At 45.2% G+C, this 24,724-nt stretch overlaps 1 protein-coding gene across 4 annotated transcripts in view; it reads left to right on the forward strand.

The window, feature by feature from the left end:
* REEP1 (receptor accessory protein 1) overlaps positions 1–24,724 on the forward strand; it is a 122,729-nt gene that overhangs the window by 38,671 nt on the left and 59,334 nt on the right. For 3 of the 4 annotated variants that reach the window (XM_050753111.1, XM_050753112.1, XM_050753113.1), the window contains exon 2: positions 17,931–18,003. In XM_050753111.1, coding sequence (XP_050609068.1) covers positions 17,931–18,003 — 73 coding nt within the window. Of the gene's footprint in view, positions 1–16,588; positions 16,696–17,930; positions 18,004–24,724 lie in introns of those variants that run through there. The other variant, XM_050753114.1, reaches the window with a different exon arrangement.

The following is a 24,724-nucleotide window of genomic DNA, read 5'->3' on the forward strand; positions in this document are numbered from 1 at the left end:
TTTCCTTGGATTCTCCACTCACAGAAGGAAGATTGGAGGGTATTTTACTGGTATACTTGTGTTAGAGGGCCATATTCAGTCTACCAGTATTTTAACTACTGCTGCTGCTGGGTGTTGGATTGCAGATGATTTTGATTTTTGGTTTTATTTTTTTCACGTATTTTAAAGTTTAGATGAGTTGTGCTTATGTTAACAGTAAGAACTTAAACCCTAGTTTATTAGTAGCCAATAAATAGTAGCCAATATTAATTGCTACTCTAGATGGTATTGTGGCTTGTATAAGATGAACACAGTATTGTCTTCACTCTTAAGGAACTTGTAGCCTAATGAGGAAGGTATGATACAACCACATAATGCAAGCTGGAAGAAGGCTAGTTAAGTGCTAATAGAACATTACCAAGTGTGTAGAAGGCACATATAACCCTCCTTCTAAAGAGATCAGCAAAAGGTTTTATAAAAAGAATAGCCCTGGATCTAGGTATAGAACAGTGGTTCTCAAGCAGGGGCTGTTTTGTTCGGAGAGGACATTCGGTGGTGTCTGGAGATGTTTTTGGTTGTCACACTTGGAGTGGGATCATCTAAGAGTTAGAGCCCAGGGATAATGCTGAGGACAGCCCCTCACAACAAAGAATTGTCTGGCCCATATGTCAGTAGTGCTGAGGCCTCTAGTCCAATGCATTAGAAGAATGCATAGGATTTTGGCAGACAGAGTTGGGGGCAGAGCACTGCAGGCCAAGAGAATGATGACTGAGCACAGTGGCAGAAATGAGTAGACAGGAATTAACAGAGTGCCCAAGAAGCTGGTGGAACAGCTGCAGCTAGATGGCATTGGCCCTTGATATCAACATAAACAGCTTGGACATTTTTCTCTGGGCAGTAGGGAACAATGGTATCTTTTGAGCTCTATCAAGAATAGAGTCAGTTCTTAACACCCCAGCTTTGCTTCATTGATTGCTCATCTGCACAGCCACAAAGATGAAAACACACCCGTTTTCCTGTTTTTCTCCCCAGCCTATCCACTCTTTGTTTTCCACCATCCAGAGGAAAGCTTGGTCAGCATTCTGCCTTGCTGACCCAGGATTCCCATCTGCTGGTGACAAAGGGATACAGCAAAAAGTGATCCCCTTTTGACCATTCTCCTTCCTGCTGCAATTTCCAGGAATGTACTATGGCAAGGGTGACTGTCCACGACTGTTCTGCTGGCCTCGTAGCAGCTTTGCTTTGCCCACCGTTGTTTTGAGTGTTTACTAACATCCTTACACTATCTCCGGATGCAGGGTGGAGTGTAGAGGGCCCAGTTCATGCTCAGAGTGTCCACACGGTGGAAACAGCCCAGCAGAGGCCAGGGCTGGACCTGGGTCAGACTGCAGGCATGGGGATAAACAATGCTTGAGCTGCAGAAGGGGAGGGCACCCCAGAACTCAACACGGTGCTCTCTTCATGTGTTCACTCCTGCCTCACCAGCAATAGAACAGTGTTACACACCCATCATACTGGTAGGCACTAGGTGAGTGTTTTCTGAATGAAAGAACGAAGAGACTGAGATCCAGGGAGGGGGTGTGATGGCCTAAGATTGCCCAGCCTGCTGGGATCAGAGCTGAACCTGGAACCAGGATTCCTGACCCCTAGTTGGGAGCCCATCCCTGTGCCACATCTCCCCTTCTATGCCCAGAGACCTGGTGCTATCATCCTGGGTCCTGGCTAGGCACCTTTAGCCAGCACCCTCTTCTCCAAACCTCTCCCATTCCTTGAATTCCACCATTCCCCAAACCAATCAATCCATCAACCCAGGGAAACAGCCCAGCATGCCCTTCCCTACCTGCTGCCAGTGGCCACGGAGCCACTACTCTACACTAAAATGTTGGAGACTGCTAGTTAGTTACTATAGTTATCCACTTCCCCCAGGGTGTCTCTGGCGATGCCTCAGCCCAGGCATTTCTTAATGGACCAGTTGGGGTAGGAGGTAGGGGAGGGGTCCCTATATGGTGCTGAAGTGTTTGCCAAACTATACCATTTATAGTAAGGCCTTCTTGGCTCAAACACATCTAGGGAAAGGGAACAGTGTGAACTTGTCAGTTGTTTTCTCTTTTTATTTTGAGAGGGACCCAGGCTGGACCTTAGGCATCCTCTGAGATCCCCCAGAATCTTCTGGGAAGAGGCATTTCCCTCACACCCAGAACCAGTGAATGAGGAGGCAGGTTGCTATTATGATTCCAGCGAGACAGTGACGCTCCTCCCCATGGCTTCAGAAAACATCCACCTTGGAAAAGTAAGTGTCCCCTTCCTCCCTCCAACCCCCAGGGAGAATCTGTCTTGCAGGTAGTGGCTGTTCTTGGTCTCCAGCTAGGTGGCATCCCTGCATCTTCTAGGTACCAGGGCTTGTACCAGCTCCACCCCAGGACTGGTTAGATGACTCCCATGCTAGCTATGTCAGCCCTTCCAGTGGTGGGACACTAGTCCATGGTCTTCTGGTCAGAGCTTCCCCTGTAGGAAAAATGTTTTTGCAAGTCTGTGAAGCATTTCCATTTTCAAATATCATAACACATATTATCCCATTTGACACCACATTTTGCAGAGGAGATAAAGCAAGTGAGGCTTCTGGGCTCCTGTCCATGAACCCATATCTAGTAAGTGGTATAGCACAGAGCAGCACCAAGGTCCCCAAGCTCCAAGCAATCCTGGGTGGTCCCTCCTTCCATGGTGCAGCTTGGAGTGGCTTCACAGCCAGGCAGAACAGAGGCCACACCCCCGTCACTTGTGCTGGCCAGATCTCTGGGCAGGGGAAGCCTCTGGATGTTGAATATGGAAGGAGACCATGTGGGCGGTTGGTAGCACAGTGCCTGCCTGGAGTAGGCCCTCAGCAAGGGGCACTGGGTCTGCACGCCTGATGCGCATGACGTGGCACATGCTCTGGTGGGAGATGCTGAGGGAAGGGGTAGATCCATGACACGGAGGGAGCAACACGGTCCCTCGCTGTTTGATTGTTTTCAGCAGAACCCGAGTTGTGTTACAATTCACATGAGCCTTGTTAAGTGAACTTATGTATTAGACAATTTAATATTTTTCCTGTTCTTTTTCTTTTTTGAGACAGAGTTTCACTCTTGTTGCACAGGCTGGAGTGCAGTGGCACGATCTCAGCTCACTGCAACCTCCGCCTCCCTGGTTCAAGTGATTCTCCTGCCTCAGCCTCCCGCGTAGCTGGGATTACAGGCACCTGCCACCACACCTGGCTAATTTTTGTATTTTTAGTAAAGACAGGGTTTCGCCACGTTGGCCAGGCTGGTCTCAAACTCCTGACCTCAGGTGATCCGCCCGCCTTGGCCTCCCAAAGTGCTGGGATTACATGCATGAGCCACTATACCCGGCCTTAGACAATCCAATTTTAAACCAATCCTCATGATGACTTAAAAAGATTTCCTCGGTAAAGCCAAGGACTTGTGGTAATACAAATACATGTGATCAAAATATTTTACTGATTTTGTGCAATCAAAAAAGTTGAGGCATCCATGGTTTAGTACTTAAGCTTTGAAATCTCACATTCTAGTTCTAGCTCTGCTATAAACTCGGTGCGTGACCTTAGTCCAACTACTTAACTCCTCTGATCCACATTTCCAGTCTGTGAAATGGAAATTATAATCATGTCTACTTCATAGAGTTTTTGTATGCACAAATGGATATAAACTGCTAAAAGCTGTGTACAGAGCGTGTGTTATATCGTCACCAGTGCTAATTACTGAGGAGTAACTATACTGGTAGAAGTTACTATACTGGTAACTTTTTTTTCCCCAAAGTGTGAAGCTTTCCTTTTAAGTCTTGATTCCTGGATAACAGGACATTCTTCACTTGGACTGTCCCCTATGGTCACCTATGATTGTGGCCATTTGAGGTTCACAATGGAAAGAATGTATATTGTTTTCATTCTGAAGCAAATAAAATTTATTACATCTCCATGCTCAGAACTAACTCTTTCTGTTTTTGTATTGGAATGTTTTTCTCCTTGGTGACCTAGTTTTATCTATTCTCTTCAGATCTGCAAAAGCAAGTGGAACGGTTGTTAAAGAGGAATTCTCATTCTGTGGTAATTGAGAGAAATCTTTATTTTCTAAACAAAGCAGCTGTGGGCCGGGCGCGGTGGCTCACGCCTGTAATCCCAGCACTTTGGGAGGCCCAGGCGGGCGAATCTCGAGGTCAGGAGATCGAGACCATCCTGGCTAACACGGTGAAACCCCATCTCTACTAAAAATACAAAAAGAAAAATTAGCTAGGTGTAGTGGCGGGCGCTTGTAGTCCCAGCTACTCAGGAGGCTGAGCCGAAGAATTGCTTGAATCCGGGAGGCGGAGCTTGCAGAGGCGGAGCTTGCAGTGAGCGGAGATCGCGCCAAAGCACTCCAGCCTGTCTCAAAACAAACAAACAAAACCCAAAAAACAAAGCAGCTGTTTGCTATATTTTAACTTTTTAACTATTATGCAGTATTCCACCATACTTTTTAGAGCATTACCGAGGATTGCCCTTCAAAGCATCAAACATAAAAAATTGTTATCCAAAGAAGGACCTCACCTTTCTCACAGAGGGTCTGTATTATACATGGTGTGCAAGCGGTACATACAGTGGGTTCCCGCCCCAGTCTCTCTGCTTCCTTCTTCCTCAGCTTGGCCGACTCAGGAGCGGGGTCCAGAACTTCCAGCCAGAAGGGCACTTTAGCAGCTGTGAACTGCATTTGTTCCCTGACTGTCCTGACTCACTCATAATTAAAACACGTGTTGAAAATTCTCTCAGAATTTAAATTTTGCTCATTGAAGTAAAGCTGAGCTGTTTTCCAGCTTGCTTTTTTTTTTTTTTTTTTTTTTTTTTTTTTTTTTTAAATAAGTTTGTGTTCTAATCAGGGTGGCATGCTGGACCTGAGCCAAACATCTTGTGTTTCGCACAATCCTTTTCTTCCCTGGGCAGGTGGAACATAGCCCCGCCCTTCTCTTCTAATGAGGTGACAACCGTGCTTTTGTTAGCAGTTCTGAGCCTTTCTGCTGCCAGATAAACCCAGTGGCCTGGAATCATGGTAATTTCTTATGTGCCACACAATTATTTATAATCAAGCCATCTCAGATCCTTTCTGGAACAAATCAGAAATTTATCTATCTATCTATCTAAAATATCAATCTCAGAAACATTTTAATAGTGTAGCTTATTAATAGAACATAATATACAGCAATGTTTTTTTTCCTCTACAACCAGAACCAGTAAAATATATATTTACTTGCATTACTTGTTAATTTTCACTCATCTTAAATGTCATTACAATGGATTGAATAGAGATGTTTGAAAATTTTAGTAAATTTTACAAAATAACATTGCCGCATGAAACAGAATAGATATAACTTGAAAGATTATATATTCTGTTTTCTTATAACTTTGTTAGAATTAATCTTTTATGGATTAAATGAACTAATGGCCTGTACTAAGTTTTTATAAAATTTTTAAGTATGGATGGTTTTGAACAAATATTCATGCAGAGATTTTTTTGGTTCATAAATGTTATAAATTTATTTTATTTTAATTGTGATAAAAGCACATAACATAAAATTTACCATCTTAACCATTTTTAAGTGCACAGTTCACTAGTGTATATTTATTGCACATTGTTGTACAACCAATCTCCAGAAGCTTTTCATCTTGCAAAACTGAAAATTATAACTCCACATCTATTATCAACTCTCTATATCCCCCCAGCCTGTGGCAACCACCATTCTACTTTCTGTTTTTATGATTTTGACTTATCTAGTTAAGGAGTTCTCTAGAGCAGTCCACTTATAAATGTAATCACTCAGTATTTGCCTTTTTGTGATTGGCCTGTATAACTTACATAATATACTCATAGTTTATCCATCTTTTAGCAAGTGTCAGCATTTTCTTCCTTTGAAAGGATGAATAATATTCAGTGTTTATTAATCTGTTGATGGTCACTTGGGTTGCTTCCATCTTTTGGCTATTGTGAGTAATGCTGCTATGAACATGGGTGTGCAAATATCTTTTTGAGACATAACCACTTTAAGAATTAGCTACATTCTACTCGGTTAACTTGGCTGATCTTAACAGACGAGGAAATCAGTAACTAAACATAGAAGACCAGCCTCATTTGGCAGTGTTTGTTCACATGGTATGGGATTATAAACAGAAGTGATGCAGCCTCAGTACAGCTGAGTGAGAGGGCTGGAAAAACCTGAACTTTCCTATATAATTTGAATTCAAATCCTGATTTTCCTGATTAAATTTCCTATATAAATTCCTGATAATTTACACACAGTGAAATTCACCCTTTTTACAGTATAGTTCTGTGAGCTTTGACAAGTGCATACAGTCATGTAATCATGACCACAGTGTAAATATAGAACAGTTTCATCGCCTCCAAAACTTCCCCCATGCCCCTTTGTAGTCATCACCTTTTTCTCCCCCACTGCCAGACTCTGGCAGCTCATGTTTTCCATCTTTGTAGTTTTGCCCATCATCATTTGTCTTTCCTTCCATACTTAGCACACACAGCTTTGCCTGCCACCTTTCTTGTTCTGACATACCTGGCACCCCAGCCATGTTGTGACTTCCCTGAAGATAAAACCTCTGCCCTTGAGGTATCAAGTTGGATTAGAAAGAGCAAAGAGTTTTAAGCCAGGTAGAGTGCTCGAATCCAGCTCATTCAGTTAGCAGCTCTGTGACCTTGTGTTGGCCTCAGAATCTGACACAGAGTGGGGACTGAATAAATGTCTGTGGCATGAACAAACGAATGAATGAATGAATGAATGAATGAATTTAACCTCTTAACGTCCCAGGTCCCTCCTGTGTAAGAGGGGATGATAGTAGTCACCTCACCTGACTTCTGTGGGGATCAGTGTCTTGTACAGTGCCCAGTGGGCATTAGTAAAGGTTTGTCCTGTTCCCATGGTCTTCCCCAGGGCTTTCGATACCCTCTGCCAGACAGACACATGCACTCAAAGTTGCCTGGGACCTGGCAGAGGACATCAGTACCTGCTGTGTGAGAGCTAGGAGGGCACCAGCTGAGCAGACAAGTCCCGGAAAACCCCACAGATACACACTGACCACCTGCCAGTCAATCTCAAAGAGCTCCTCACTCTTTCCCCCTACCCCTTTATCATGGTGCACACAGGAAGGCCCAGCAGTCCTTTTCTCAGCCTAAATATATACCATGTAGGGGGCTTTAGATGAATCCCACCAGGAGGAGAAAACCATAACCCTTCAGGTCGTAATTCTCTGGCTCTGAGGTCTGGGGAGGGGAGCATAAGCTGGGATATAGGCAACCACAGGACAGTCATTGTAAATGAATCTTCTCTCTTCTTCAAAACAGACTCAGTAGGACTCATCACAATTATTGTGATGACAGTAATTAGTTATTTGTATAATTATCTGCTTGCTGCCTGCCTTTCCTATCAGATGGCCCAGGGCACACAGTAGGTGATCAGCACATATTTAATGATTGAATGAAAAGTATTTTGTGGTTAAAAGAATTGACATTTGCAGTTACTGTTTCTGTAGAAGGGAGGGGAACCGATATTTGTCATTCATCTAGAGTGTCTCTGGTATGTTAAGTTTGTACCTACAATCTCCTCCTTTAATCTGCTTAGTGGCTGTAGAAAGTAGTGTTCTTGGTCTCTATACTCAAGGAAACTGGTTCAGAGTAGTTAAGAAGCATGCTTCCCACTCCACGGCTAGTCAGGGACGGAGCTGGATTCAAACTCAGGTCTGAAGTCAAAGCCCAGCCCCTTTCTACCACACACACTAAAGCTGGGTTTCTTAAGAATAGGAATCTCTACAATTAAGACTTAAAAACAAACAAAAACAACAGATTCAAGCAGACATTTGTGATTGAGGGATTTGTGTGGATTGGATTGTAGAGTGGAACAGTATCAATTGGAAATTTACAGAATGTTTGTTCCTGCTCGCATCAGACTTTTCTGTTTTGTGCTTTCCTAAGTTGGGTTTGGGAGCATAAAAATCCAACTTAAAATGGGATTTCTGCAGCACACATTATAGACAGCTTTAAATAAGCAATGAAACCTCCTCTTCATGCTAAGAGAGGCAGTGTGGATTGGGGAATGGCCATGGACTTGGAGACAGGAGGCCTGGGTTTGCCTCTTGTTGGATAGGAGAAGGGCTTTGGAATATCCCTCAACTATTCTGAGGCTCAGTTTTTTAAATTTCTAAACTGGGAAAGTAATCCCATTATCTCAGAGGGGTACAGTGCAGACCAGATGAGGAAATAAGCAAATGAGATGTTTGTGAGGTGGGTTACCCAAGGAAGAGTTGTATATGCGTTCACTCTCTCAGATCTGCAGACAGGAGCAGGGTCTGAAGCCAACTGGGAAAGGAAAGACTACAGAGAGGCTGGCAGAATCCCATGCAAAGGTGAAAAAGAAGGACATGTCTTGTTTTCATTTTCCCAAGCTCAGCTCAGGTCGGGAGAGAACCTCATTTATGTGAATAGTTTATGTGCTTGAAACCCTGTAATTATACTGTCACCTGCTGTCAGTAAATCTATAATTCAGGGCCAGAGTAGAATTCCATTAGGCAATGAAGCAGGCAGCAGCCTTCCTCCCACTATTCTACTCCTCATTCATTCATTCAGAGACCAGCTGCAGACTCTCAGCCAGGTACTGCAGAGTCAGGAAGGCAGTGCATCATAGCAGTGAGGAGATGGGCAGTGGAGTTAGACATGGGTTTCACTTTGGCCTCCTCCCCTGACTAATTGTGAGACTCAATTATTTATTTTCACTAAACCTCAGTTTTCTCATTATTATGAGGAAGATGATGATACCTGTCTCACATGAAGGTTAAAAGTGAGCACTCAAAAATAAATGGCTTATAAGTCACAATAATATAGTCTCTAGGGAGCCAAAATACATAGTGGGTCAGTTCTGCTGTTTTCCTATTTTCTCCCTCCAGCCTGTTAGAAAGTCACTGGGAGTAAGCAGAAGCCCAGGGGCTGGGACCCAGGGCAACCAAAGCCCAGGTGGTTTGCTGTGCTATGGGAACCTGAGCTGTGTGCTCAGACGGAGGATCTCTTTTCCCAGATTAAGCTTCTAGAGAACCATCGTGGCCGGGCACGGTGGCTCAAGCCTGTAATCCCAGCACTTTGGGAGGCCGAGACGGGTGGATCACGAGGTCAGAAGATTGAGACAGTCCTGGCTAACACGGTGAAACCCCGTCTCTACTAAAAAATACAAAAAAAACTAGCCGGGCGAGGTGGCTGGGGCCTGTAGTCCCAGCTACTCTGGAGGCTGAGGCAGGAGAATGGCGTGGACCCGGGAGGCGGAGCTTGCTTGCAGTGAGCTGAGATCCGGCCGCTGCACTCCAGCCTGGGCGACAGAGCGAGACTCCGTCTCAAAAAAAAAAAAAAAAGAGAACCATCGTGAGTAAGAATGTTCCCTGGGGCAGTGTGGTAAAGGTCAGAGTTTCTCAAGCACTTAGATCCCAGGACCACAGCGTATCTGAGACGGTCCTTTCAGGGCTAGAGGATCAGTGGGTCTTGGAGATGGATTATGGTTTTGGGAAGGCTTGTTTTGCCACACATGGACCTTCTGACATCAGGAAGGTACTGGTTGTTTCAGAGCTTGGAGGCTGATGCTCAGGTCAACTTGATCCATTTTTGGAGACCCACGACATACCTGCCTTATGAGTGTGAATTCCTCTGAATGCTTTGGTTTTTTTAAAGGTCAGGTGTATAGAGGTGAAATTGGTAAAATTCACTCTTCTTAGTGTGAGTTTTCATTCTGAGTTTGGGCAAACATACACAGTTGTGTAAACAGCACCACAGTCAGGTATGCAACAGCTCCATCCCTCCCCAAAATTCCTTCACATTCTTGGAGTCAACACCCCCCTCCCCATCTAACCCAGGCAACCACTTATCTGGTGTTTGTCCCTATAAACTTCCCTTTTTCAGAAGAGCATATATCATCCTGGCCAACATAGTGAATCCCTGTCTATACTGAAAGTACAAAAATTAGCTGGGTGTGGTGGTGCATGCCTGTAATCCCAGCTACTCAGGAGGCTGAGGCAGGAAAATAGCTTGAACCCAGGAGGTGGAGATTGCAATGAGCTGAGATTGCGCCACTGCACTCCAGCCTGGGTGACAGAATGAGACTCTGTCTCAAAAAACAAGAAAAGAAAGAAAGAGTATATAAATGGAGTCATAACGCATGTCGCCTTTTGAGTTTGCTAGTTTCACTCACTGTAATGCATTTGAGACTCCAAATGCTTTTGACTGCAGCAAGGTTAGTGGTTCTGAGAGCAGCCTGGAAAGTCAGTAGCATTCTTATACACCATTAATAACCAATAGAAAATCTAATTTTAAAAATTCATAATGCCGCCAAAAAACCCCCGAAAACCTAAAGTGCCTAGCAGTAAGACAAAACATGTACAAGATCTTTATGGAGAAACTTACAACATATAATAAAAAGACACTAAAGAAGACATGAGGAAATGGAAGCCACCATGTTCACAAAGAGGAAACTTGAAACCATAAAGATGGTGATTCTTCTAGTAAATTTTATGAAAACAGTGAAATTCCAATCAAAATCTAAATAAGGTTTTATGTGGAACTTGACAAACTATCGTGAAATTTACATAGAAAACAAAGGGTCAAGAATAGCCAAGATTCTACATTGAAATTTCTAATAAAAAAATAATGGCCAAGACAAATTTTAAGACTATTAGGATTTATTCTACAGTCATGGTTGTTAATATTATGGTTATTATAAAGACATTGTGGTATAGGTGCATGGTTAGACAGTAGATCAGTCAAATACAGAGCTGAAAATAATACCTATGCATATTGGAAACTTTATATATGACAGGTAGCACTGCAAATCAATGGGATGGGACAATTGGGATCCATATAGAAAAGAAGAAAATTGAATTCCTCACACCATACATAAAGATCAATTCCAAATGAATGAAAATCTAATATTGAAAAAGCAAAAGTTTAAAACTCTTGTAAAAAAGTATACGTGACCAGGGTTTTTTCAACAAGATAGAAAAAAGCTAGAAAAGACTGATGTATTTGTCTATATAAAATTTAAAGCTGCAAGAAAATGCACCACAAACCAAGTTAAGAGAACTTATATTGAGGAAAAACATGTGTAATGCATATGTCCAAGAAAGGATTTATACCCAAAATTCATGAAGAATTCCTAAAAATCACTAAGAACAAAATAAACTAATGGAGGGATATAAACAGGGTAGTTAAGCAGCCCAAATGGCCAACAGGCATAAAAAGTTGTTTGACTTCACCTGCCACTGAGGAAACGCAAATCGAAGCAAACATGGGATACCATTTTACACCCATCACACTGACAAAAATCTAAGTCTGACTATATAAGTTTGGCAAGAATGGGGAGTATTAAAATCTTTTACACTTGCAGGAAGGAGTATAAATTGGTATAGTCATTCTGGCAAGTGGTTTTGCATTATCTGCTGTACCTTCTGGCCCAGCAGTTCCACACTACGTAGATACACTAGAGAAGGTCTCAAATGTGCCCAAGGAGACATGTATAATAATGTTCGTCACAGCCCTGTTTGTAAAGGGGAAAAATAGGAAGGAACGTAAGTATGCATCAACAGAATAAACTATAATATGTTCATATAGTAAAGTAGTACACAGTGGTTTAAAAGAATCTAGAAAAACTGGATGCAAGTGGCACATACCTGTAATCCCAGCTACTTGGAAGGTTGAGGTGAGAAATCAGTGAACCTAGGAGTTCAGGACCAGCCTGGGCAACATAGCGAGACCCTGTCTCAATACAAATAAAAAAATAATTTTAGGCCGGGTGCTGTGGCTCATGCCTGTAATCCTAACATTTGGGAGGCCTAGGTGGGTGGATCACCTAAGGTCAGGAGTTCAAGACCAGTCGGACCAGCATGGTGAAACTCCATCTCTACTAAAAATACAAAAATTAGCTGGGCAGGGTGGCTCACGCCTGTAATCCCAGCTACTCAGGAGGTTGAGGAAGGAGAATCACTTGAACCTGTGAGGTGGAGGTTGCAGTGAGCCGAGATTGCGCCACTGCCCTCCAGCCTGCACAATGGGAGCGAGACTCCATTTCAAAAAATAAAATAAGATAAAATAAAATAAAACAAATACTTTTAAAAAATGATCTAGAAAGACAAGTGTCGGCATGGATTGAATTTCAAAAACATAAGTTTGAATGAAAAAACATATCACAGTGTGATTCCATTTGTAGAATATGTAAACAGGTATAAACACTTTTTTTTCTGTTTATGCATGGCTCATGTAGTTAATAAAAACATGGTGAGAGTGATAAACACCAAATTCAGGATAGTGATGACTTTTGGGGAGGAGGAAAAGGATTGTATCAGGAAAATACATATAGGGGACTTCAAATATATCTGCTCTGTGTTACCGTTTTCTCCAGATTAAGAATTATAGCATATTTATTGGAATGCCAAAAGGAGCTGAAGAACCAAGGAGCATTCTTCTGTTAGAGTAGACAGCAAAAACAGTCTTGGAGATTAATTCTCATAAAAAGTGATAAAAATGGATTTATATGTTTTTAGAAAGTATCTTCGGAGAACATAATTTGAAATTATATTTTTATTAACAAAAAGCACAAAACATAATCAGTATAAATTTTAGTACATTTTAATGCTCAGATGAAACAGTGTGCCTTCATGAATTGGAAGACTGTGCAAATTTATTTTCTTGGGTACTGTACATCATTTTTAAAAATTATGAAATAAGGCTGGGTGCAGTGGCTCACGTCTGTAATTCCAGCGCTTTGAGAAGCTAAGGCAGGTGAATCATTTGAGGCCAGGAGTTCAAGACCAGCCTGGGCAATGTGGAGAAACCGCAGCTCTACTAAAAATACAAAAATTAGCCAGGTGTGGTGACACACACCTGTAATCCCAGCTACTCGGGAGGCTGAGCAGGAGAATCCCTTGAACCTGGGAGGCAGAGGTTGCAGTGAGCAGAGATCGTGCCACTGCACCCTAGCCTGGGCAACAGAGTGAGGTTTGTCTCAAAAAAAATTATGAAATAAGATGTATACAGTTTTATATATATTTGTAATTATAAAGCAAGTGCTCAGGTCAAGAAACAGAGTGTTCCACAAGCCCTTGGGTGACATACAACTTCCTCAGTGTGATTTGTTTTTTAATGCTATAAACAGCTGTATAAATAGGCTTATTATTTCTCTTACATTAAAAAAAAAAATCTTAGAAAAATATATTGCCAGCATTGATTTTGAAATTTTTAGCACAATTTGGGATTGGGACATGTTGGTGCCACTCTAGGATGCCTGAGAAGACTGTGGAAAATACTGGTTTGTTTCATGGTTTGCAGAGGACTTGGCTATGGTCAGCAACTGCAGTGCCATAGCTTGTAGCTGTGCCCTAGGTCAGCAATCTCTCTCTTCTGGCCAGAGCTCCAGGAAGTTGATAAGCAACTTCAGAGCTGTATTTTCCCTGACATTGGCCAACGGGCTTGGTATGTGGTCTTTACCATTTGGGGCCATCCCCCACTATCTGAGCATTTACAGTTTTTCTTGGGACACTGGACATTTTTGAACTCTTGGGGTTCAAAAAATTGATCCTTGGGGTTCAAAAAATGACCCTTAATGGTGGTGAAGAGTCCATGGCCCAAGGACCAGGAAACAGCACACTAGTCTAGAAACTAGGGTTTCTCAGCAGTGGCACAATGGACATTTTGGACTGGATGATTATTTGTTGAGAGGGGCCTGTCCTGTGCATGATAGGATGTTTAGCAGCATCCCTGCCTCTACTCACTGGCTGCCAGTAGCACCCTCTCAGACAACCAGAGTGTCTCCAGACATTGCCCAGATTTCCCTGGGAAACGAGATCACCCCAGTGGGGAGCCACTGCATCAGAGTGTAGTATTCACATGAGACTCATGCTCCCTTCTCGATGCCACAGCTGTGGAAGAGGTGGGTGGGGAGGCAACCTGGATGAAGACACCTAACTTGGAGCAAGAGGAGGAGTGAAGCACAAAGATAAGGGAAATGCTGCAGGCAGATTCATGGAGCCTTTACACAGGGTCGGGGCTTCAGGGTAACAGTTAATGACAGTGGTGGGGAGGGAGGGTGGGTGCAGAGCTGTGAGGTGCGAGCTCCATTCAGAGATAACCGAGAGGAGTGTGTTAGTGCAGAGCCTGGTCTCTCTGGAGGATGGCACTCCAGCCTTCCACCTTCCCTCTGCTTGAGCCCAGCTCGAGCATTAAGGAGCTTTAGACCCTCTTATTTTACCACATTTTTTCTGACTTTGTAGAAAGTTATGTGAGTCTAGCAAGTGGGCTGAGTTCCTTGGAGAGAGGTTGAAATTGCTTGTTACTCAACAGACATTTCAAGCACCCACTTAAAGGGGGAGGTGCTGTGCCAGGCATGAGGGACCCTCCTGATTGCCCAGGACTATGTGATCTGACTAGGGAGACAGACTCAGCCAGCACAGGCCGCCCTGGGAGAAGGCAGGTTCTGTTGTCAGGCTGCCTGCGTTCAGATCCCACCTCTGTACCTGGCTGTTGTGTCTCCTTGGGTGAGTGAGTAATGATGCTAAGCCTCAGTGTCCCAGTCTGTAAAATGGGGTAGTAAGAATTCGTTTTCCCTATGTATGTGAGAGGATTAATTGAAAGAATGAGTGCAGCTTGTAGAACAGTGCCTGGCATTAGTGAACACTCAATGATATAATATTATAATATTATTTTAAATGTTTTATTATTGCTGCTACTACATAAGGCCTGTCACAGGCTTAAATAGTTTCAAGAAAACTGCGGGGGCAGTAACCAAAGCCTTCACAGAAGAAGTGGCATTTCTGAGACAGGTCTTAAAGGATTAGTGGTGCTTTATCAGGAAAAACAACAGTTGTGGGATCGGGGAAGATCTTGTGCTACATTCAGACAGAAGAAAGAGCAGCCAGGAAGTCACAGATTGGAAACAAATGTGGTTTAATCAGGGGACAGCTGCTAGCTGCTGGCTCTGCGAACCTGAGGCTGAGGGAGGGGTGGGAAGCAAGGCTGGTGGGGCCAGCGGTGAAGGGCCGTGTGGGGGTACTTGGTCTGAAGGGGCAGAAGTACCAACCCCCTTTGGCTTGAGCCTGCTTCCTTCATTATTTCTTACCTCTAAAATAGATTAAGAAGAACTGGCCATTTTCATCCCATTTCCCCTTCCCCGGGGCAGTGAGATGCTAAATGTTACTGAGCTTTTAGAAACTGAAAAGCAAACTCATGTGTGTAGGGACCTTGTGCTGTCACACAGGAGCCAGGCGAAGGATGCTGGCAACCAGCTCACTTCAGAAGAGTCCAGCTGACCTAGCACAGGCCTTCCTGTCTTGCCTTCCTTGCTCCATGACCACTCAGAGGGTGTCATGACACACTGGGGTTCACGGGGATCCCATCAATCGGCTGCTGGGTAGTGCTGTAACTTTCCACCTGTCTCTCCTCTGCTGCTCACATGCTGCCTCAGGGCAGGGGCTGGAAACCATCCTGGCAGACATGGGTAATAACCATGGCACCTATGCCCGAGGAACGGTGTATGTATTTCCCCCCAGTCCATGGCGTTGTGCCCAAGGCTTTGCTGAATCAGCCTGGTGCCGTCTGGCATCCACCTCGCTGCTGAGACCTCAGACACAAGGTCACGAGCATTCCCTCAATGGTGCTGGCTTTGGCTTCCCCATTCTGATACTTCACACAGTGAACACGTTCTTACTGAGCCCTTCCTGCTGTGCGGGGGACAGGGGTGTGTTATGAATGAGGGAATACCATTTCTGGCTTTGTGGAACACACAGTCTTGTGGGAGAGATGCACCTTGAGCTGACCAAGTGGATACGGTGGACAAGAGCTAAGAAAGGGGCAGGTACAGGAGCTAAAAAGGGAGAGGAGCCCAATCTTCAGGGTGTGACCAGGTCAGGAAAGGCCTCCCTGAGGAAGTGAGGCTCCTGGATACCTGAGAATGCTTAGGAGGGGGCAGGCAAGGAGGCAGTGTGGAGGGGTGTGGGGACTTTCCTCACCAAGGGAGCGATGACCAAACCCAGCAGGCTTCCCCAGCCACCTCCCGCTTGGCCTGCCTGCTGTCTTTGGTACTACCCTCTCTTAAGTGTTTCCCCCTCACCCCCAGTCCTGCTTTTTCTCCTTTCTTCCACTATTCTCTTGTACCCCCACTGGCTCATCCTGCTCTTCACCCAGGTCATTTCAGCCTTCCTGGAGGATGGGCGGCTCCCCAAGGTAGTGCACAGTGGTCACAAGAAGTCAGACTTGGAGGAGGCTGGCCTGGCTGGGCTCCAGCCCCTGCCTTACGCTTCCCTGGTCATGAGGCTTTAGACAAGTAAGTGACTGGCTGCTCCGTGCATTGGAGTCCTGTCTGTAAAAGGGGTTCCCTTGGACAAGGCAGTCTAAGTGGGATAAAGCTCTAAAGCACTTCGCACAAGGCCTGTGTGAGTCAAGAGTTAACAGCCCTCTCCCTTTCGGTGCCAGAAACAGACTTGGTTCAGTCAACTTTGTTTTCCCTGGAAACCTGATGATTGTGGAATATCACGGTGTTCCCTGGCAACAGTGCTCATGGTAAAGCTGACCCCTGCTTGGTAAATTGCTTCCGGACTAGGAGTTCTCTGTACAGCCTCTCAATACCCAGTGAACCACAGCTTTGCGTTTCTTCAGTGTGGTGTCTTCTGTAAGTAGACTGGCTCATTGCAGGGACTCTGAAAGCTCCATCTGTGGGGTTGTCACAGGAGATGTCAGCTCATATAGTGCCTGGGCCAGGCCCATTCCTGCACCCAGTCAGCTTGGCCCTGAGTTGGCACCCTCGGGTGACCTCATCTGTCAGGTGAAAAGATTAAACCTCCAGCTCAATTCATTCATTTACAAATATCTGTTGAGGGATTACTATGGGGTAGGTTCTGGGAACACAGTGTTGAGCAAAACAGATCCATTCTCTGTCCTCAAGGCACTTACGGTGCTGTGGAAAGAAGGCGTCAATCAAAGCATCGCACAAACAACAATAAAGGAACACCCTGATGATAGGTACGTTGTGCTATGAGTGTAGTGAGGAGGTTTGAGCTAGTTAGGGAGGCCAGGGAAGAAGTCATACTAGAGCTGGGATATGATGGATGAACAGGCATTAACCAGAGAAAGACGGGGAAAGGAAGCCTCCAGAAAGAGAGAACAGCACAGGCAGAAGCTTTCTGGGCGGGGGATAGTGCATGGTGGAGAGAATGAGGGCAGGTGGAACTCTGCCATGCAGGTCCTGAGAGGCAGGGCTGAGCACGAGATCATTTAATGACCCAACACAGCCCTGAGCATAGATCAGTGAGAGCTGCTGCTCAAACAGTGTCACGGGGCTGGTATTTTTGCTTCTTCATCTTAAGAGCAATGAGAAACAGGCTAATACAAGATGGGGATGTATTGGTGGGAGGAGGGCTTGGCCTGATTGAATTTACAATCTGAAATGTGAAGAGCTTATTCTGGCTGCAGGATGCTGAGATCAAGTCCAAGGGGAGTGAAATTTGAGGGGAAAGGTTTTGATGGGAAAAAAAGCCTGAGGTGTTTGCAGGCTTAATAGAGCTTCAGAGGGGGGTTAGCAGCAGGAGAGCAAAGGCAGCCTTTAATTTCAGGGGTCTTCGTGCCTTCCCATCCCCATTTTTGGCTGCCATGACCCCCAACCACCCTTTCATGTTGCCAAACCACAGATTGAAGGAAGGTGGGTGTGGGCTGTAACAGAAGATAGAGGTGCCCAAGGATGCCCCAGCCACGAGCAGAACACCTTCAGGGCATTCATAAAAATAAATCAAGCCCCACAGCAGCACTTTCTGTAGCTTAGAGAGCTGCTCTTGGCATTGAAGACAGACATTTTCCATTAAATAAGATAAATGAGAAAATCATATTTCTCTTTGTCTCTCTTCCCTCCAGGCTTATATTTGGCACCCTTTACCCTGCGTATTATTCCTACAAGGCTGTGAAATCAAAGGACATTAAGGAATATGTAAGTAGCACTGTGTATTTTGGAGGGGGTTGGCTGGAGTGAGGTCGGGTGTGAAATGTTGGGGAATGGGATGCCCTCCTTGCTATGGGCACTGGGAGTAGGGAAAAGGAGTCCCTTCATCACAGTTCTCATGAGATGTCTCAGGCGTCCTCTTTTCTGTCTAGACCTTCCCTTGCCTAGACCTTCCCCTGCCTAGACCTAGAGCATGGAGGTGAGAAAAGCAGGGAGGTATGGCAAGAGGTGGTGGCGTCTGGAATTGGAGGTGTCTCAGCTCTGCCACAAGCCACAAGTGACTTCACCTCTCTCAGCCTTGATTTATTTGTCTGGAAAACACTGTGTAGACCTTACAGCACCATGACGGAGAGACAGTCCAGCATTGTAGGCAGGAGCATGGGTTCTAGAGTCTGGCAGACCTGGGTTTGGTTCCTGGTTCTGCAACTCTGTCCCATTCCATTTCTTTCATTCCATCTCCACAATTCAGGCTCTGTTGCTCTGTAACCTTTTGAGGGCAGGGGATTGTCATCATCCTATATCTGTTTTCTTTTCTTTTTTTTTTTGAGCCGGAGTCTCACTCTGTCACTCAGGCTGGAGAGCAGTGGCGCAATCTTGGCTCACTGCAGCCTCCGCCTCCTGGGTTCAAGAGATTCTCTAGCCTCAGCCTCCTGAGTAGCTGGGATTACAGGTGTGTGCCACCATGCCCAGATAATTTTTGTGTTTTTAGTGGAGATAGGGTTTCATCATGTTGGCCAGGCTAGTCTCAAACTCCTGACCTTGTGATCTGCCTGCCTCAGCCTCCCAAAATGCTGGGATTATAGGCGTGAGCAACAGTGCCTGGCCCCTATATCTGTTTTCTGTAGCACATTGCAGAAGGTGAGCACACAGGAAGGGGATCTGGGAGGACTTACTGGTCAGAGGATAATATCAGTTACTGTTGGATGATCTGGGTGCTCTAGTCACCACCCCTAAATGTGTCTGGCACCTTCAGGCAGGAGAACCATTAGGCCACTGCTGACTGAGAAAGACCTGCTGGGTGGGTGGTGAGGGAAGGGTGTCCTTCCCCATATAGGACACAAACTCAAAGTGCAAAAGGTGTGGATTTTGGCATCAGAACACCGAGGTCGGTCAAGTCCTGGCTCTGACATTTGAATGATGCAGTGCTGGGTAAGTAGCTTAAACTTCCGAGAGCCTAAGTGTCCTCATCTGAACAATGGGGTGGGTAATAGTCATGCCTTTGCCTCTTTTACTCAGATGTCTCTTGGCAGGTTTGGCGTAGGTAAAGAAACAATTCAAAGTGGGCTTAGAAAGTCAGTATTTTCTTTCTCAGATTTCCCAAGAAGTCTTTATGATGAAACCAGCCATCTCCAGATCGACTGCAACCAGAACTCAGCCCCCACCCCGCAATCTCCCACTTTCCCAGAACAACTTGCCTGGGCTTGCACCTTGCTGTTTGTAAGCAGGGAGTTCCAGAGGGGGCAGTTTTTCTTCTGGAGACCGGGCCTGTGGTATATGTGAGGGAATCTCAGAAAGCACGCTATAAATAGCTGCTAAATTGCAAGCACAGAACCTCCTGATTCAATTGACTTGGCACAGGGCAAAGCATTAGGCAGCCTCTTCTAGCCCTCCCTCTCCCAACCCTTTCCCGCCTGCCAACTGTGCCAGGGAAGGAGGCCTTACCAGGATCATTGTGGTATAAGGTCTAATCCTTTACTTTGCAGGGGCAAAAACAACTCTGTCAGCTCTTCTGAGAGAGATCAAACCCTGGTAAATTGTTTTGCTCTGACTAAACTCACAGAAGCCTGGTTTATGACTAGAATGGCAATTCATTAATTTAGAGTGAAAACCATAATTGATGAGTAGAGCAGCTGTTTGTGTTGGCTGCTCAGCACACGCTTTTCCCAGTAGGGAACGTGCGAGAGTTACGATTAGAAGGTTTCTTGGTAAAAAAGGAATCTGAAGAAAGGAGCCGGGTAGTATCAGGAGGGAACTGCCTTTCTCTGCACTCACGCTCCTGTATTTCCTTCCTGCAGTCCTTTTGACTCATGGGCCCATTTTGTTCAAGAGAGAAACCTGCGAGTGTCCTTAACACACCCACACCCACACCCACACACCCACACCCACACCCACACACCCACACCCACACACCCACACCCACACCCACACACCCCACACCCACACACCCACACACCCACACACCCACACCCACACCCACACCCACACACCCACACCCACGCGGTTGGTGACCATGTCCCTTCATCCCTATCTCCTGAGTAATCTTCCAAACCAGGTCTGTCTTCCTTCTCTGCTGCCACTCTCAGAAATGAGATTCTCACCCTTTTCCCTAGAAGGTTGCAATGGCCTCCTATATTAGTTTTTTATTGTCACCATTACAAATTACCGTGAACTTAGTGGCTTAAAACACCTGTGTATTATTTTATAATTCTGAAGGTCAGAAGTCCAACAAGTCCCACTAGGTTAAAATCAAGCAGGACTGTGCTCCGTTTGGTGACTCCAGGGGAGAGGTTGTGTCCTTGCCTTTTCCAGTTCCTAGAGGCCATTCCTGCATTGTTAGGCTTGTGCCCCTTTCTCCTCCTCCTTCAGAGCCAGCAACATTGCATCTCCCTGGCTGTTCTTCCATAACCACATCTCCCTCAGGCTCACTGGGAAAGGGTCTCCACTTTAAGGATTCATGTGATTACATGGGGCCACCTGGGTCATCCAGGATACTCTTGCCATCTGAAAGTCCTTAATGCTACAAAGTCCCATTTGCCATATGGGGATTAGGACATGGACATCTTTGGGGAGCCACTGTTGTGCCTATTACACCTCCTAACTGGTTCTCCTGCCTCCTGTCCCTCCTTTCCGACTCTGTTGTCACATGACATCCAGTGCCATTTAAAAATGGAAGTCTATTTATTTCACTCCTCCCGGGTCAATTAATGGCTGCTTATCACCTGCAAGATCAAGCACAAATTTCATTACACAGCATTTAACACCCTTCTCGATCTTGCTCCTCCCTACTTCCCAGCCGCTTCTCTACACATCTTCAGTGCTGTAATCTCAACACTTAAAGTGTGGTCAGTGGCCAGCATTATCCGCATCACCTGGGAACTTGTTTGAATTGAAGACTCGGGTTTGTCTTTCTGTGGAAGGCACAGAAATGGTTATCATGAAGGAAGTTTTGACTCGCATTCCCCTAGAAGTAGGAGGCATGGCATGCCACATGGGGCCACACAGGGGGACCACCAGAGCTGGTCAGGAAGCAGAGGGAGCTCTCCTAAATAAAAATGGGACTTTTCCACAGGATCTCCAATTTAGAAACATTGCTCAGGACATTTATGGCTGCTTATGTCTTCCAACCAAACTTACTGTACCTGGATTCAAGGTGTTGGGATGAAAACTTAAATACAAGGGAATTTACGGGAATTTGTAGAATTAACTAGGTAACAAGAGAAAGATACCCAGGAACCGGGGAGGATCCAAGGAGGCTGGGTGATGCTGACGGCCCAGCTCACGCTGTAGGAAAGGGTCTGATTAGGAAACCTCTGCTGAAGTCACATCTTGGACACTGGATGCTTATACTTTCGAAGCATCCCCTGACAGTGCAGAGTCCTGGATAGGGGCCCAAATAGCAGGACTTGCCTCCCACAAAGATGCTCATGTTGGGAGATGTCTCCCAATTTAGAAGGCTTTGGATGCTGAGTACTCATGGAGAAAAAAAAAAAAAATAACCAATACAGCTGACTCTTAGGCTGCCCCAAAACTACATCCACATCCACATCCATTCCTTTACCCATATTTTGGCTTTAAAAACAAGCTTCCAACAAGAATTCTATACAACTCACTCACTTGTCAAATCCAAATTCCGTAAGTTGCTGAGTCCAGCTCTAGGCCCAGTATCCCTGGGCAAAGTCCTCTCCTCATCTGGTTCTGACAAGACCCAACCGTAATATTCAGCATTCCAAACACTGAATTGTTAAGTGAACTGTCACCAGTGCAGCTCACATACTATTTTAGTGGGGAGAGAAAGAATTAAAATATAATTACTTAAAATATTAAAATCTATACTTAACACAGAAAGGAGGAAAATATGGATAGAAGATACAGTCCGTATTCATGCAACTGGTCATGAGTTCATAGCTGTATTTGTGACTTTTGTTAAAAGAAAAAAGTTTTTAGAGGGTAGAATCATGACTCTTGTATGAATATAAAATGAACACATGTTGAAGATTTTGCTTAACTTACTAATGAGGCAACCAGTAAAGTGTTCAAAGGAAACCCCAAATAACAGACATATGTAGGCAATCAGAAATGTCGAAATGGATTTGTTAATAAATATTAAACTGATTGCTTGGAGGATGGGATGGGGAGATCAGTTGTATCTCTGCTGGACAAAATTTATTTGCACCTCTATGGGTGAAACCATATGCATTGCCATCAGTTTTAACTTATCAAGTTGTAAAATAGCTCAAAGACATTGAAAAGCAGGACACCTGCAGAATCAAGATAATTCAGAAGGACATGCTGGACACCTAGCATTCCATAGGACACCCATTCTGAAGTCTTTCTCAGGTTTTCCTGAGGCTTTCCTCTTCCACCATCCAATTCATGCTCCCGTTGCCTAAAGCTAGAGCTTTACTGGGATTGGTTCCTTATCCTGTAATGGGGCCCAAATCTTCATTCCTGAGGAATCTGAGGCCTTGGCAGTTTTGCCTCTGTAGGGCTGTAGTAATGACCCATTGACTTTTTTTTTTTTTTTTTTTTTTTTTTTGATACAGAGTCTCGCCCTGTCACCCAGGCTGGAGTGCAGTGGAACAATCTCGGCTCACTGCAACCTCTGCCTCCCGGGTTCAAGTGATTCTCCTGCCTCAGCCTCCTGAGTAGCAGGAATTACAGGCGTGCACCACCATGCCTGGCTAATTTTTGCATTTTTGTAGACATGGGGGTTCCACCATGTTGGCCAGGCTGGTCTTGAACTCCTGACCTCAGGCAATCCACCTGCCTTGGCCTCCCAAAGTGCTGGGATTATAGGTGTGAGCCACCACGCCAGCCGAACCATTGACTTTTACCCCTGAACAAGACAGCCCTAGGAGGGCCCCCCAAGGCTGTTTGACTTCCATCTGCTTTTCTTTCTGCCTCATTGTGTAGCAGCAGTCCTGGTTCCCCTTGATAATTAGGATCAGTTACCCCTTCAAAGCCCATAAGCCCCTTTATCATCTATTTCCTACTGGTGTGAGTATTGTGAAGCCACCAGGAGACAATACAAGTCTCTGCTTCCACTTCATTGAAACCATTTTGTATCCCCTGGTGGAAGCATCTATCCCTTAAGTACTAAAATCATTAAGAAGCAGAGATCAGAGGTTTGGGGATGAGAAGCAAAAATGTTGTGAATGGGTTAGAGCAGTGATTCTCAACCTTTAACATGCATATGAATGAACAGGGGATCTCCTTAAAAGCAGATTATATCCAGTAGGTCTGGGGTGGGGTCTGAGATTCTTCATTTCTAACAAACTCCCAGATGATGCCAACAGTGCTGGTCCATGGACCTCACTTTCATTGCAAGGAGCTGGCATTAGGCTTAATCATAGATTAAGGAACCCTCATTTCCTTGGTTCCTGCACCTTTAGATTCTGGCTAAGAAGCACCACCTTATGTTGGTCACTGGTTCAGAGGAGAAACTGCATCCTCCAGGACTGCACACCAATCTCCTAAAATGCTGACTCCCACCTGGTTTGCTTTCAGAACCCTCCAATGCCAGGTAGCACCATATAAGGTCAGCCACTGCAAGGCATTGGGTGCATGGTAAGATCAGTGACTCCCCAAAGCATCAGCCTATTGCCTTATTTCTTTCGCTATAAAGGAGGGTCCTTGATGAGAAGCAGTATTGTGTGGGATGCATCAAAAGGAAAAGGGTAATCCCTGTGTCCACAGCTTGCTGTGTGGCTGCCGGAAGCAGAGCAGTAGGAAAAGCAAGTCCACATGCAGAAAAAAATGAATATTCCAGAAAAGACCCTATGCCACCCACTCCATGAGGGAAGGGACATGGTGGAGTGAACCTGCTTCCAGAAGGCTGGCTGATGACTTGGGATATAGTATCACCCTGGAGATGCTTGATCACTGCTGCTGGCAACATGGTCTCTGAGCAGTGGTTGTGGCCAGGTCAGCCTTGCTGAGAGGGATGTCACATTGCTGAGCCCGTGTGCTACCTCTTTCACTTCCACTTGGCTGCTTGGTACATGACCCCATTGAACATGCACTATCAAACCTAAGGAAAGAGGCTGGCCGACATCCACAGACCTGACCATCTCATGCACTCGGTCACTAGGAGTCTCCTCTGCCATGGGACCTATTGGTGAGCATAAGGATTGGGCCACCAATATATTTATTCTCTGGGCCCATTCACCTCATTTCCAGACCTCCTCAACAGGAGTCTCTCAGCCTCACTTCTTCCAAGAACCTCATCCTCTAGACAGAGCCTTAGCTGGTGTTTGAAAATGTGCCTGGGATTTGTTTTACTTAGGGATGGAAAGACACCAAGATGTGGAAATGACTGTCATGAAGGAAGAAGTCTAGAAGTGGGAGGGCCACATGCTATGTAGGGTCACATGGGGAAGCACCAGGCCAGTCAGGAGGCTGATGGAGAGTGGGAAACGTGGGCAGTGGCCTTCGTTGTGGTTTCTGTGAGAAAGGTAAGGCAAGACAAGGTAAACGGATTTCACACTGG

The sequence above is a fragment of the Macaca thibetana genome, chromosome 13 (genome assembly GCF_024542745.1).
Source record: "Macaca thibetana thibetana isolate TM-01 chromosome 13, ASM2454274v1, whole genome shotgun sequence".
Classification (NCBI taxonomy): Eukaryota; Metazoa; Chordata; class Mammalia; order Primates; family Cercopithecidae; genus Macaca; species Macaca thibetana.